Genomic DNA, 17311 nt, shown 5'->3' with positions numbered 1-17311 from the left:
TTTAGTCTGTCAGGTACACTAAATTACTTCTCCGCGACGTGAATCCCCTAAAGTATATAAGCTTATTTCGCTCGTGACTCCCTCGACACGATCTGGGCAGTTCAATCGGTAATTGAATGTCGTCGAAGGTTATGAGAAGGTAAGAGAAATACAAAGTCACGAACATCTGTCTATAAATCACTTTTGCGGACATTTATATCGATGTTTTATGACGCTTTTTTATTGTTTCATTAATATTTTTACCATTTTTTATCACACTGTCTTTATCGACGATATTTAATGAAATCAAGATATGAGATTAAAAAATAAAGGTACATTATTCAATTTTAATACTACAAATTTGTAGTATTAAATGTATAAATAATTAATAACTATAAATTCATTAAAAACAATAATTAGATACTGTTTTAGATTTTATTAATTGAAAAATATTTTGGAAAATATATTTAAAGAAATTTAAAAATATTTTTAAAGCGTAATATTTATAACGTTTTGATTCTTCAAATTACAGGATAATATGAAGATTTTATGAGAGAATTTATATTCATCAATTTTGTACACTAAAACAGAATTATTGTATTGTAAGAGTTGTTTTAAATGCATTTGCATTTTATTTGAAAGAATACATTGAATGTATTGCGGCGTTATAAAATCCTTATCTTGTAGAAAGCGCATTGTATGCATACACTATTATATTTAGTTTTTCTTTGGCCTAAGGCAACAGAAAATCTGCGTGGTTTGCCCTGGCCCGTTTCCAGTTCTGCATGTTTTATCTTGAAACAGAAATAAAATATCATTTTGGCTCAAGTATAGTACTTCAGTAAACATATAAAGTTTTAAATATACATATATTTCGAAAAATGTATTTCTGATACGAAAAAAAGTAGATGATTTGTACAGAAAATTTGGAAAATATTCTCAATAATAACGTTGAACAACAAAGAATATTAATTAATTGAAATTTTTTGATCATAAACATACTATTTTGAGCATTTAATTTGACGTTAAATCGCTTTACTCCTTTCTTACTTAAAATACCAATATCGATACTCGACATCATTAAAACTTTTTTTCGCCGATGTTTTGCGTTGATAGTAAGTAAAAAAAAAACCTGACGAAATAAATAACATGTGGAATATTTGACGAATTATCATCTGGGATACGAATCAATATATTGAAATGCGAGAAACAAATCAGCATTTAGAAAGCACTGCTTTTCTCGCCATAAACTCAGACCCTATTAAACATTAATTGAGCGCGTAATCCGCTTCAGCAAAAAGGCGAGTTACATCGGACGACTATGTAAATCAGCTCGTATATCTCGTCGCTCTCATCGATTTCCGGGGGAGAGGGCGGAGAAACGTACCGATGGAGAACCGGTCGGATTTATCGGGATTTAGCGGGACTATAGTGTCCGCGGGGGAATATCGTCGTTCGGTCGACTTATTGCGGCGAAGGACCGAATGGTGTGCGCGAGATTTAACGCGCGTTTATTTACAGTAATGACGGTCTAATTAACTCGGATTACACGCTCTTCTTTTTAATGCGTTGTGCCGTTTATCAAAATACGACGATCGTGAAATATTGGCGAAAATTTGCAGGTCTAAAGCCGAATTCCTCCATCTGTAACTTTCTATTTGGTCTTTCCTTTTATTCGCTCCGGATGCAACGACAAATTATCCTGTCGCACCGCGATGACACTTCCGCTGAAAATCGCTGTCGAGAATTTGGTTCTTAATGCATTGTCACAAAATGACAGAGAATAGTAATAATTGTCAAAGACAGTCCAATTCTCTTTTGGATCGCCCAGCTCTTTTATCAGTGCGAATATTTTCACAATGTAAGACTTTGATTTACTAATCAATTTCGTTGCAAAAGTAAGCCAAATTTGTCAACGAAACATTGTACATTTAAGAAAAAAAAAACTGTGCCTTTAACTTTCAATATTTAATTAAATGACAGAAATAGAGAAAGAAAAAGTGAGAGAAAAGATTTATAATTCTTTGTAAAAGCGTAGGGATTTTTATAATGTCATCTTTTTTCTTAATACATATATTAATAATTTGTCAGAGACAAAAAAAGAACTTTGAGTTTGCTGTCCTTGTTATTTATTAAACTTTGTTATAAAATTATTTTTATCATAAAATAAGATTGTTTCTATTTTTTTTTAAATGTACATTCCACAAATTTTCTTAAAATTTTAATTTTTATGGGAAATATTGGCTTAGATTATTATAAAAATAATTGCAATATTATTTGTTTTATCAAAATTATATATTTGCATTATTAAATTAGATTAGGTTATTCCTATTGTATTAAAAATAAAGAAATTGATTATTCTTTAGTAAATGTTATCTTCAATTTCATCATATATTTTTCGCAATATTTTACTCTCTGCTGTGTTCTCTTTTGTAACAGCATTTTATATATCTTTTTATAAAACGCGTATTTAGCTTCCGTGAAACATATCAAAAATAACAAATTTAAAGAGCAAACTACAAGTTTTTGGCTTCTACGTTATAAGTCATCAAAATTTTCGTTTTTCTCGGATCAATGCTTCGAGAACTTCACAATCAGACAAATACATCTTATGTGTACAGTTTTTTTCTCTTTTTATTTCACGGAAGTAAAGAGTTTGTCCGAGAACAGAAATGCGAGATTTCTACGATAGAAGCTTACATAGAGAAGTTATTGACTCGTTTCGTGCAACCGGCAAATCTCTTGAAAAGGATAAAATTACGTTTGCTCCTGTCTTAAAGCTTCTTAACGTGGAGTAAATTTTATAGAAATATTTGCCAGTGCGCTTAAATCTTATATTTTGTTTCATAGCTCTTGGGAGGATCATTAAGGGTTAAAGACCATTCAGAGATAACAGTATTTATTTTTCTCATTTACAGACCTGATGAGACTCTTGGATTAACAAGTAGGTACAGTACTTTAATTTTGCGAAATTAATTTATTATTCAATTACTCAGGAAAAAAAAGTTTAAATATTAAAAGTTTAAAAACTTTTATTTTTGAAGAGAGATATAAAAGGCAGCAGATGTTGCTGCAATGTTATACTTAAACTTTTATGCAGAAGTGCTTCAACACTCCTATTAAATGTTTAACATAGCCATCAAGTTTTCAGTCCGCGGATAAATATTAAAAAAGATATTTTTAAAAATTTCTTTTTTTATCAAATATGCACGTCAAAACATTTCTCGAATCTCTACAATAAATTTTTCACCTGCAATTTGTCTACATGAATGGTGTGAAAATCGTTCTTCTTAAAACAAGTTAACATTCACAAATGATTTAAATGATTTGCGCGTGGTTAATTACTTTGTTTTCATTTTTTAATATAAAAGTAGCTGCGTGCACGCGAAATTTAAAGAACTCTGCTGTCGATATCCACCTTGAAATTTGTGTAACAATTTCGCGTCGCGCAAGCACATCGTAAGTACATCTGCTACATAATTGGCGCGAATTTCATGTTTTTTTTTCTTTTTTTTTTTTTAATAGAACCGCCTTTTCCGGCGACTTATAAAATGCCCAAGTGCCATTTCGGTTTGTAAGTCTCATTAAACTTCTCGCGAGGTAAATGAGCGAGTTCAGCATCATAAAGAAGTTGCAAGTTTCTGGCAAGGCACTTAAAAGATGAGTTCTGAGAAAGGGATGTAAGAAAATGGAAGAGAAAATCATGAAAGAAAATTACGATAGAAAAGGAAATAGGGAAAAAGAGTGGAGAAAAATGGAATAAAATAGATTAGTTTCTTTATATTATAAAATTTAATATTTTCTGTCGAATTATTTAACAAGTACAATCACGAAGAGGAAAGTAAATAATTACAATAAAATAGTAAATAATTAAAATTTAAGTCAGAAAAATATTTGCAGTAAATCAAGTTAGAATAAGTATATAAGCGTGGAAATATGAAGACATGGAAGTATCTTTTGAATTATAAATGTAAAAGGAAAAGAGCAAAAAAAGAAGCACAGAATAAGACGAAGAGAAAAAAGATGCCATGAAAGGTAGCGAAGAGATGGGTATCACTCGTGAGAAACTGTGACGTAAGAGAAGTGCAAAAATGTGAGTCTAACTTCCGTAGATTTCCGTCACTGCGAAACGGTATCGTCGTTTGCAAGATCGGAAAACACGACGAATTATTCCGCGTTGGTCTCTCTTTTGGCTTTTAATGTTGGTGGCAGCGGTAGCAGCCGGAGAGAATGATCCTTCAACAAGCGTAAAGCGACGAGGTAACTCAATTCCGTAACACCCTTGCGGTTCGACTGTGTTCTCTCCGCGACGATATATCTGCTTTGAGAAATGTAACTATGTGACACTTGTTCTCGACCGGGCTCTCGGAGAAGACGGTTATCGGAAAATCCTTTTTGTCGCTCAAAATTCGCTGCACATCCTGTAGTCATGAGATGAGACGAGCTCCGGATAAAATGGGTACATAGAAGCGATCTAGTTAGTGCATATCCAGAGGGAAGACTTTTCTAGAATATTTACAGATCACGGGAAAAGGGAGAGAAAGAGAGAGAAAGAGAGAAGTGGTTATGTTGCGAGAACTCAGTTAATGTTAATTGAACAGCTAGCGGACGGTACGTTGCGAAAATTAAGTCGCAGATGTTGAACATATGCAGCGCTATTTTAGTAGACAAAACTCTATGTGTGTGTGTGTACACGCGTAATTTTTTTTTTAATTATAAATTACAATTTACTAACTCTTGAATAAATATTCTTCAATTATGATTTATTTATTTAGTATACATTTATTATTTGATTTGGAGATGAGATAAAAATCGAGATGTCATCGTTAACATAAAATATACTACAGAAATACGAATCAATGAATATATTTCCCGTCAGATTCTTAGATTTTTCTAAAGAATTTTTGAAGAAAATTTTAATGAAGACAATTTTACGTATTTTTATTTAAAAATATGAAAGGAACATTTTATTATATTATAAAAAATATTTGTGTAAAAAATATTGACGAAAAATGTTGATAAAATACGAAGAGAAAACACACGAAGAGATATAAATAAAATAATTTTATAGTAAAAATATTGGATGTTTACCGAAAATTATTGTTCCCAGGCAGTGCATATAATATGTCAGAGATAGCAATCATGCTGAAATGCGTAGTTTGTGAAACGTAATCAATGCACGAGACATTAACGTCATATCTCCTAAATTTTGTACACGGCATAGCTTATTCCGTTGAATAGGATTCAATGAGATTTACTGTCATTTGACGGATATCGTTGACGGGCGACGTGCGATTGCAGCAAATACCTTAATTTCCGAGGTACAGAACTATATGCGAGCAAATCATCACCGAATATGTATTTGGAATTACATTGTATATTTACGCAGAGTGTGTAACCCACAAAATCGCTCAATATCGAGACTTGCCTTTTATGCAATTAAGCTGTCTGTAACATGATTTTGAGTAAATTTTACATCCTATATAGTTGCGGTATTTGTGACAAAAATTGACAAAAAGTTTACAAAAAAATATATTTTTATCTATTTAATTTCTGTCTCGATTCTCGATTTTTTAAAATTTATATTTTTATTTGAATTACTTGAAATAGTTTCAAAAATTAAATTTTTTTTTTTTTTTTTTTTGACAAAAGATGATTTATGTTTAAATCGAACAACATGAGTTAACTCTCCATGAATTTTTTCAATATTTTTTGTAATTGTAAATTATAGAAGAAAAGATTGGCATTCAAGAAAAGGTTAAATTATATATTATCTAAAATAGAGTATTTCTCAAATTTTATGTCACGGCTCTAACGTGTCTGCGAGCAGACTCGATATATCAATGCAACCGTACATCTCAATTTGCCCTCGAATCGTCTCTCTGGTCGCAAAGATAGAGACAGAGTCATTATACATATGTCAGCGAAATGTGTCAGCTTCCGATATGTGCGTTTCTTTTTACAGCTGGCAGAATTTCGATATGGTAGCCGGTACTTACAATCGGTTTCGAGCGTGATGCGAATGGGGGGTAGTCTCGATAACAATACGCCACGTTGACGGCTCAGTCACAAATTATGGATCCTCAAAGAGCGAGATGCTATACTTGGCGTCTCGCCAAGCCAGCTTCCATCACATCCGCTAAATTTTTTAGCTCCTTTTGCTGGCCACTAACCATCGATGTGGCCCACGCAACACCACCGCGGAAATCAATATTCTCGAGATAAAGTATGAGCGTGATTCCGCAGCGCCACGTGCTCCGTCATACACGTCCGAAGACAGTAAATTTTACAGTAGTGCTCACTTTCACTGCCATGAATGGAAGGAGATATTTATGCATAATTATATTATTATTATATTAGCGGTAAAATTGTACAATAATTTGTGTATAAAAAGTAATTTTTTCTGAGATTTTATATAAGAATAATATATTTAATAAATAATAAAAGAATTTTATATAAGAATAATTTATTTGTTTCTGAACGAAGAAAAACATTCTAGAAAATAATTTAAAAGTGTGACAGAAGTACTAGTTGTTAACTTTTTCAGTTATTGTATGTTATTTTTATATCTTGTAAATTAAGAGAATATATGGTTTTTAATGTTGTTGTGATGCACAAATTGTATTATTCACATTTTTTATCTTATCAGTAGTTTTACGGGTAGATTAAAATGCTGACATTTAAAACTTCTGTCTTTTACACTTGGAATATATCTAAAATTTCTAAAGTGAATATTCCTTTCGAATCTGATGAAAAGAGAAAAATTATACAGAATAATATCAAGAACGAATTTGTGGCTCTCTCTAATTTGAGAAACACTGTTCTACGGAATGTGCGCCGACTTGGCAAAACGAAAAATTCACTCCACTCAAACTAGTTTACGACTTCCATTGCTGATATTGCGGCAAGATTGTGCCAAAAGTAATAGGGACGAAATGTTAACTAAAGCGGATATTGAAAATCCATAGAATTTCAAGATCGATTTTATATAATAACATTATTCTCGTGCAAAAATCTCGATATCAAAATTTATTTTTTATTTATAAATCATCTAAGATCACCTTAAAATCACATAAAGTTGTAATAATTTTTTAAATCTTGCTCGTATCTACCCCATTATAATAAGCGTGAAAATAAATATGCAACAATTAAATATATTATATATTGTGAAATATCATAAGATGGAGCTTATATAGATTAAATCTGACCAATTATTCTCTCTTACAATTATTTTCACAATTATTTGCGAATATGATTTGTGTACTTATCTTTTGAAGCTTGCAAAATTCTAACTAATTTTCGCAACGAACACACGAGATAGCTAATGAGAATTCACAAGGAATACGCAAAGGAGAAGTCTGAGTCTCTTAATTGGTGATTCGAGTTTCTCGAAGGAGTGCAATATATATGTATATATATGTATATATATATATATATATAGGGAAACGCACGAGGAAGATAGGGCGGTGAACGAGGTCCTCTCTAGAGATCACGCTTGTGCAAGTAAAAGCGAATGCGTTCGATATTGCGGCACTTTGCACGTAACATCATTACAGGCGGTATACGACATTCGAACTGCATTCAGGATACTACGGAATGGTGACAACGGATACAAGAGGAAGGACAATCGACTCTGTACGGTTACTTTTTGATTGGACCGAGAATGTTGAACTGAGCGATAACAAAAGTAACGACGGTGCACAAATTGTAAAAACTGAGCTAATTAGAACCCGACGTTTGTGACGGATTCATTATACTAGTATGAATGACATGAGAACGCGTCGAATGCCAATCGAAAAGAAGCACAGATTTATTAATGTGGCCGTTCCTATTACCTAATGAATCATGAAATTTCTCTTGACAAGAAATAACGTTTTTCGAAAAGGAAGCGTAAAACTAGCATTCCGATACATGCAAGCGAGGGGGAAAAGGTTCATTATGAAAAAAAGCAAAAGACATTTTTAACATTTTTATTATATTACAAAAAGAGTTTCGTACAGATATTGTTTGTACAATAACATTGTAGATTAATTTCGAAAAGCTTTTGATTGAGGAACATATAGTGTCCAAAATATATAGACGTAAGTTTAAAATTATTTGCATTTATCTTGAGATTAAAAAAAATTAAATTTAAAAAAAGATGAGAGACGCAAAGGATAATAATCAGATATTTTTTGTGAAAAAACCATCAACATCAAAATTTCTAGATTATTTTTTTATATGTATACTCTGTTTCAATTTTTTCATCATTCCTTTCATTAACGAATAGCGAGCAGTAATTGTTAGTAATAGGAATATCTTAAACCTCGACAAGCCGTTGTAATCGTACAGAATACGATATCATAAATCATATATACATAACGAATATCGATTAATTATTCTCATGTGATTCAATAGTGAAGATAAACCGCGGAATTTGCTGTGCAATGCCAACAAAGCGTTGCATTGTAAGAACGTTATTGGAAAATCGAGTACTGCTTCTTTCATAGAATAGCGCAGTCGTGAGTGTTCAGCCGCAACTTTACATATACGCGTGTACATTAATGGCAATACGTATCGAAAAATCGCTGGTTGCGTTGTACGGAGATATATTAGAAATTTTGCGAAATGAGCGAGACCAGGAAATGCCGCGTCGCTCTATAGACGGCGATATTTATTGTGTTCTATTATTGCTGCTCTCGCCCACGCTGGTATATGTAGCAGAGTTGTCGAGTTATATACTCTGCAGAACGAAGAGCCAAAGTGTCTTCCAAGTGCATTTTTCATACCGTTTAACTAAACGTCATTCTACGTGGAGATAAACGCTTTATCATATCTGTAATGTTGTAATGTTGAATCTCTCTCTCTCTCTCTCTCTCTCTCTCTCTCTCTCTACATTCACAAGAAAATATTCATCATTTATGTCGATTCCGATTATCTCACGCGCGCGCGATTTCTAAATAATTAAAATTATATAATAATATAAAATTTATATTTGGCAATTTATATTTTATTAATTATATAAATAAAATTTAATGTATAGTAGAAATTTTTATTTGACATTTCACTTCTCGAGATACGTATTTAATTTAGAGAATTAAATTTTAATCACAATGCGATTAATAAGGATGAATTAATTAGTTTAAAAATTGTACAGTATTTTAACTTGAAAATTGAGGAAAATCTGTATTAATTTAGTAATTAAAGATCAACCAATATTTAGCTTAATAATTGGAAAATTTAATTTCCATTAATTTTCAACACACACATATACACGTCGTTAAAATTCAACGTACGCTTTAGATGACTCGTTTTCATTAAGGTTCCGTCACGTCGCTTCCGATAAGTTCTCATCGATGGGGTCACATTTCATCGCATAATAAATGGAAAGGCCGCGTTCTTTAACGCGACAGTGAGCTAAACGTTGAATCGTAAATCGTTTCCCACTTTATATAGGAAAAACGTATCTGGTGCCATCAAGACGTTTACTCGTAAATCACGGTGTGCACACTTGTGAATTGAAATCGGAAGAAAAAAATATATATCGGACGATATATATGAAGGAAAAATGTTCGAAAAAGTGGTCCATTATTAGACCGATATCGACCATATGAAAGATGACATTTAGGAGACACATACATTCGTTCAAATTATTAGTGGATTATTTTTCAATCGATTAAAATTCTATCTTCAATGCATTGTTGTGTATTATAAATATAATCGTTAATGCAATTTTAAATATATATTTGTCTCGTATTGTATAATAATTATAATTTAAAGTTGACATTTTTATAGAAAAAATTTTCAGACATATCGAATTGTTACAATTCTTTCTTATATTACCTTTACAATTTTATACTTGATATATGTATACTATATATATCTCTATCTTTCTTGCTCTCTCTCTCTCTCTCTCTCTCTCTCTCTCTCTCTCTCTCTCTCTCTCTCTCTCTCTTGATCATCTTGCGGTCAATCCTCTCGGTTAGAACCGTGACCGTTTCGGTCATCGACGGGTTGATAAATGAAGTTAGGTCGCGACGTCGGTGCCTTCGTTCGATAACGTCCAGCAGTCCGCGCCGATCAAATTTAATTTTGATAAAGAAGATTTATAAATATAGGATCGCATGCACCACCGTCGCGACACACAGTACTGGCTTTTATTTTTCCGGAAATATGAAATCCAATTTTCGATAAGACCAGATTACACAGAGACTGCCCGCTCTACTCTTTTTCGCATTCCCTTCCCAACCCATTTCTCATATCGCGATCGCGCGGCATCCCTCGCTGGATGTGCGTTCGAGAACATTATTTTAGAGCGAGAAACTGGCTTTTTGCTGGATGTGTGAAATTGTTATCGACACTGTCATCTAAGCCTTCGTTACGAGATTGTGAAATCGCGTAAGTGAATTTTATTATTAGTAAAGCTGGGATTAATTCAATTTTGAATCTGTAATTTTGAGATATCAATAAAACTTTAAATAATCCGCAATTTGTTTACATCCACAAAAAAATTGTCTTTATGTGATTTCGACAGAATAGATTTTATTACATGTATGTAGATTTGAAATTGTTTGCAAAAAGTGTGATTTTTAATTTTATTACAGTAACAGATTATTTAGAAAAACATTTTATTTTTGTATAAACGAATGCATAAAAATATATACAAGTCATATGAAACTTGTGTAAATGGATATGAATGGTAAACTCGATGTTGAGACGTATCAATTATATCGATTATACATATATTGCGAGCACACGAGAAAATTATAAAATATAACGATATTACAAAACTTTTCCAGAGAAAATGCACTTCATTCTCTGATGATACAATACATATGTAACATTTTAATTAAAACGTTGGATAAACAAACATTGATTATATTAAACAAAACAATCGTATAGTTAGTAACCAACAATAAGTGACATATATTTCAGCATTTTCTAAGTTTGTAATAATCGTGAATTGATTATGATAACTTCATAAAATCTATAAATCTAAATTCTGCAATTTTTAGTAGACTGCGAAATAATGATTCTAACATTATTTTTAATTTCAAATTTCTATATTATATTTATTTTTACAAAATACATTGTTTTTCTTTTAAGTTTTATTTTAATAATAATTTTTGGAATGCTAATTGCGTAAGCGTATATGTTCATTAACCGTATTATCATAAATCCATTATAATGCTTTTATTGAATTTATTAATATATATTTTTATCTAATATATTTTTTATAATATAAATTTATTAATATAATTTTATAATCAAAATCTAAGTTTTAGAAATTTTAATATTTTTTATGCTTGTATAATAAACAATTTTCTTGAATTAAAAATAATAAAATTAAATAGGTATAAATGGAGATGATAAAAATTTTATTTCAAGTTTTATCTTAATAATAATTTTAATTAAACTCATGTACGAATAAGTCTATACACTGAGAAAAAGGATCAAATATATTTTAATTATTATATTTAATTAAAATTAATTAAAACAATAATTGTATAGTGAAAAAATTATAATTGAGATTTCTATTTTTATAGTTATTATTACTATAATATTGATAATGTAATAATCTTATGCGTAGTAATAATAACTTTAAATATATAATTGCCACAAAAATAATATATGATAATTACAATATTTTTCTTCTCAATGTGTTATAGTATTTAACTGTAAAAAATGATCTCAATTATATTCTGATATCGTATGTATAATTACTATACTATTATAATTTTACTAATATTTTTATCCTTGCAGGATCTCATGACGAAAAATAAACAACGATATCGATGGCGTTTGTTGGTTTGCGGCATTGTCATCATAATCGTACTGGCCCTGGTGATCGCCGCAGCGATCCTCTTGACCGGCAGCCCGGGTTCTACTGCGTCGAGAACGAATGGTGCACCCGGCATATCCCTGGAGGAATGGCTTTCCGGTTCGTTGTCTCCCAAGAGCTTCAATGGCACGTGGATCAGCGGTAAGTACTGCACTTGCGTTCTCTCGATACGCGGTGCGAAAAAAAATACTACGAAAACATATGTGCCGCCGATTTTTATTTTATCGATTTAATTTGTGAAAAGAGATTTTCCCTTTAGTCGTGGCAACGCTCTTCCGAAATTTAATGGCAATTTATTATTTAAAAAGATTGAAACGCGTTGCGTAAATAATGTGCGGATTAATCGCGGATTAATTGGATAGACAAGAAAAAACTTTTTTTTTTAATGGACGTTGTTCTTTTCTTTTTAATGAATTTATTTTCTATAGAATAAAATATATACGTATATATTGAAAAGTCCGCGGATTAAATGCTGAGTTATGAATTGTATAAAACTAAAAATACACAAAGTATTGAAATATCGGTGTACTGTGTATGTCTTTTAATTTGCGAAAATATTTTTGACGATTCAATCTACTTTAGGATTATTTTTAATACGTAATACTTTTTAATATCAAATTGACAATTTTATTATTACGAATATAATTAATGTTTCTGTGATTAAATTTTTTCATAGTGCTGAATGACCAAAGCAAAAAAAGAGCAAGACGTTTAATTTGTTAAAAATATTTTTTCTAAGTACTTTAAATTTTATAGATGGTCTGAATTTTTTAAGATTTTTAAACACCTTTTTTAAATCAGTAATGATAAGAATTTACAATTCATGAACGGTGGCTTCTCGTCGCGAAAACACCGGTTAAATGAGTTTCGAAGGTAAAAAAACTCGTTTGTCGATACGTTAACGTCGGTTATTGTGTTTCGCGTTCGCGCCACACACGAATCTTTTTCGAGCTTCGCACCCGGCGAGTTGTTTTTGCCAGTTTCGGCATGCGCGCGATGTTCCCTAGTTTTGCTCTTGTAATAAAATTATCATATACCATAAATCTCACGCGTGAGACAAAAGTCGCTCGGATCTTTCCGCGAGAATGGAACGCCAAATTATATCACAAACGTATGTCAGAGTTTGTCGGGTTCTCTCTCTCCTCTCTCTCTCTCTCTCTCTTTCGTTCTTTCTCTCTCGCCTACTCTCTGCGCGTTCTCCCTCAGCGTCCTCTCTTCGCGTACCGTATTATATAACATCAAAAGAGAATAATAAATGATTCACGCGACGCGAGAGGATCGCACAAAAGCGGATACGGCCCCGCGTCGGCGAATATTTATATCATATTTTTTTTTCTCTCTCTGCCGGGTGAATGGCGGTCTCGCCGCTCGCGGCTGGCCTCCGTGAAGCGCGTGAAGTTCAAACTAATTTTATATTTGAGGCGGCGCGTTGGCCATTCTACTTCATTCGCGGATCCATTTGTCTTTGTTACGGCACGACCGCTGACACCGCTGTCGGCCTATAAATCCTTTCGTCAGGTCGGGAACAAAAGACGGGTTTTAATGGATTTACGCGCGAGCGCGGCCACCAGTATCTTGCCGTTATCGTTTAATTCTTTTTGCTCGCGAAAACGCGTAATACAGGCCCATCCCTTCGCGAGCACACACAGGAGTAATTCGGAGCGCGCGGAAATCCGCGTGGATATTTCGGCGAGGAGATCGAAATTAAACGTCCACCAACCAAAATTGTCCCGCACACGCGTTTTTTAGATTCGTCTATCGGTGAAAGCATTGCGTGAATAACGAGCTATTCAATAAAGAATAACCACGTTTTTCTCGTAAAAAGCTAACCGGACTTAGTGCGTGCAAATTTACGCTTTTGATTTATGTGTTACAGACGATGTTCCAAAATTCATTAATTGCGCCGATTTTATTGCAATATCTTCCTATTCTTTATAAGCCTTATGAAAAATATTTTAGAGGAATGTATTATGATTTTATGAGCCTTAAAACAAAATAATATGAAATTCGATTAGAACTGTATTCGTTTCTTACACATACATGTATTGTGTTTCAATATTTGATATCGACCGATTTTTATCGGTTTCGCAAAGTCTCTCATTAATATACACAATTATTTTCCACAAAAAACGACTATTTTTCGTTAACAGATTTTTCCACAAAAAATAAAAACAGGAGAGTATTTCTGATATCATATGACAAACTGTTTAACGAACTTTGTTAGCTGCATTTTATGAGATCGAATATTCCATGAATAACAATGTCCTGAATAATTTTATATCTGTAAAGGTAAACTTGTGTGTGGAGGTAACTTGCAGAAATATCTCGGACTATTTTATTTTTATCATTTGTGTCCAATATTTTTTCTACATGGCGTGTATTGTAGATTGTATATCATACATTTGTTTTATAATTCGTGGTTTTTATCGAGTTGGTTCGCCGCAAAACAAAACATTAACCTGATTTATAAATCCGTTTAACGAACGTATGAGAGAAATATATGCAAACCTTGTTGCATTTATAATTATACACGCATTCGAACTTTTTAATGAAATATTTAAGAATCGTACTGTAACAAGGATCAAATATAATATTAAACCAATAGTTACACGTATTATTTTGGTTTTGTGTAACACAGTAAACAAGAAGAAATATACCTGTGTTACCTGTTTTTTTTTTTTTAAATTATGAATTATAATATTTACAAAAATTTCATACGCATTCCTTTTTTTTTCTTTTTCTCTTTTTTACTTTGGATACATTGTTTAATTTTTTTTATAAATAATTTACTAATCCTAAATGCTATTTATTTTTATTTGGAAGTGAAACGTAGTAATAACGTGTATTTTAATTACTGGACTTTAAAGGCCATTGTATGTAAATTGATATGAAGCATATAAGCGGTTTACCAATGAAAAACAGCATAAATCATCGTTCTATTCGGCAGAATTTATGCTCATTGTTTTATACTGATCAAAATATTTTCATTTCATACGCGTTTTTAAAATTTCTACATAACGAATTAGATATGTATTTTATATAAATCAACGTTCGTTGTGATGTATCTAATCAAAAATTACAGTAAACTTGTGCAGTAAACAGAATAAGACTGTCATTGCTAATTGAATATCGTAAAATGGGGAATAACCGCTTTGTTTTTGTATTTTTTTATCATCTCGCTTATTTGCATATTATAACATGTGACATATCGTTTGACAATCAAGCTTTTCCGCGATTGGAGATATAAAATTACTGCATACACACACACACACACACACAGACATCTGCGGTAAGAGTGCTGACACTGTGAACTGTCACTTATTTTGATGTTACGTTGAGGTGGTGGCGGTGGTTGCTATCGGAAGCACTGTCCAAAGTAGTGACATACTGAAAAAGAGAAACAAGAAGAATTTACCGTCAGAAAATAGACTCGAGAAATATATTCCAGATCTTGCCTTGAGAGATATTTTTTGAAAAATATCTGAAAATGATTATAGTATTACGTGCATCATATTCTGTTAAATAATTTAAAAATTATAACAATATTTAAATTAAATAACTCAAATAGCTTAAATAATTTTAAATATATACGAGAAAATATTGTGGAAAAGAAATCATCTCTCTCTCTCTTTTTTTCATGTTGAAATACACGTGTTTTATCTAAATATAGAAATAACTGGAGGAACTAGTAACACAATAGGCTTATTGTTGTATCTAAATGGAGATCAGTGTTACGCCGCACTCTCTCAACAGTTCTCTTAACGATGATAAAGTTTTGCACATTCGTAGTGATCGTAGGGAAAACAGTAAAATATATTTCCGCCGATACTCAAACACATCAGTGCGTCGATCAATATAATTACTGCAACGCGTGGGAACAACGCTCGATTTAGAAGTTCATGTTCTCTCTCTCTCTCTCTCTCTCTCTGTGATTCGCATCTCTTTCCTTTTGTAGCTCGCCACAGAACGGGGTGAGACTCCCGACAGGATAGAGCGCCTCTTAAAAAGTAACGAGGTCGAGTCCATTCGGGCCAAGGAATCAGAGAAACGCACGTAAAGTGTATTAATGGCGTCTGTCGGAAATTCTCTTACCATCTAAAATCTTCCCTGCTGTAGCATTATTTTATATCCTCTTCTCTTAACAGCTTAGTTCTTTTTTTTTGTTCGATAATAAGAATTAAGCACGTGGGTACATGTCAAACTGATGTATTTAATGAATAAATTTAATTACATTAGTTTGACGTACAGAAAGCCATTTTTTGCGCCGATGGAAAATTTACACAGTTTATCTGTTGAATCACTCTACGTATATTCGAATGTGTTAAATTAAAATTTTTTGAGAATTTATTGATGGGGAACGTAATATAAAATTATTAATTTTCACAATATTTGTGAAATAAATAAAATATTCTGTCGCGTTTGTCATATCATGTCGTACCTACTAAATAGAGTTGATAAAATTTTATACTAACGTCAAAGTGCAGATTCATGTTACGGCGAGCATGTAATATAATATAATAAAATCGTATTTGATAGATGTATTTTTTGACAAAGACAAAACGCTTTGGATCACATGTATATCCATATTAAGCAAAAAATGAGCTAAAATACGTTTTTATAATACATTTTTCTACGTTCGGATATCGTTATGTCAAAAAAGAATGGTAGGGACAGAGGAAATAGAAATGAAAAATTCGAATAAAATAGATTTTATTAAACTATTTTCAATATAATTAAAATATTAATTTGAAATCTATCTATACTTACAAAACTCAACTTGTACAAAATTCTTTGTGTTAAGCTTTTAATTAACAAATTATCAATATATTTCAATATTTTTATTATGAAAAGATCAAAATGCTCTAAATTGGTTTTGAAAAAATCTTTTAAACAGTTTAATCTTTTAGAAGCTTATAGATCAATTTAAAGGCACAGTGAAAACATGGTATTAGAGCTATTAGCACATTTCGGCATACATTTAAACGAGAGCGAAAAATCAGAATTTCAAAAAGGCTGTTAAGTGCGTTTGGATGGCGATTTGCAAAGCTGGAAGAGAACGAGAAAGCATGCTCTATAGTGGTAATCATGGTGGTTGATGAGAGTTTCACGTTACATGGAACCGCAGCCCACCATCTACTTCACGCCAAATTGAGGTAACTCAGAAGGGAGGCGGGAGGAGGGGGGAGGCGCGGTTAATTACCACACGTGCATTCGCCCGTAAACCTGTCCGTCGGTTTTCAGGCGGTGCATCCTCTAATTAGATTAACGCACATTCTTCGATCTTTTTCAAATTATACGATTACACGTAATCTCTCGGCGAAGGCATTTAACGTTTTTCACGAATTATGTGCAAATTGTATCGAAATACATAAATGTAACGCGATTCGATAATGCTCTTTTAATTTTAACAATTATTTTCTTTTATAATTACGATACCACGATATAAACTGGATTTTTCTGGTGAAAGAAAAAGTTGATTTAATTTGTTCTCTAATTTAAACTCATTTCCCT

General features: G+C 32.1%; 1 protein-coding gene across 16 annotated transcripts in view; it reads left to right on the top strand.

Moving 5' to 3' along the window:
• The window catches only part of LOC140673344 (venom dipeptidyl peptidase 4), a 329058-nt gene that overhangs the window by 204054 nt on the left and 107693 nt on the right, over nt 1-17311 (top strand). For all 16 annotated transcript variants that reach the window (XM_072906244.1, XM_072906243.1, XM_072906247.1 and 13 more), the window contains one exon: nt 11722-11941. In XM_072906244.1, the coding sequence (XP_072762345.1) occupies nt 11722-11941 (220 nt within the window). The remainder of the gene's footprint in view (nt 1-11721; nt 11942-17311) is intronic.

The sequence above is a fragment of the Anoplolepis gracilipes genome, chromosome 14 (genome assembly GCF_047496725.1).
Source record: "Anoplolepis gracilipes chromosome 14, ASM4749672v1, whole genome shotgun sequence".
Classification (NCBI taxonomy): Eukaryota; Metazoa; Arthropoda; class Insecta; order Hymenoptera; family Formicidae; genus Anoplolepis; species Anoplolepis gracilipes.
This window is presented reverse-complemented; position numbering and strand designations above follow the sequence as displayed.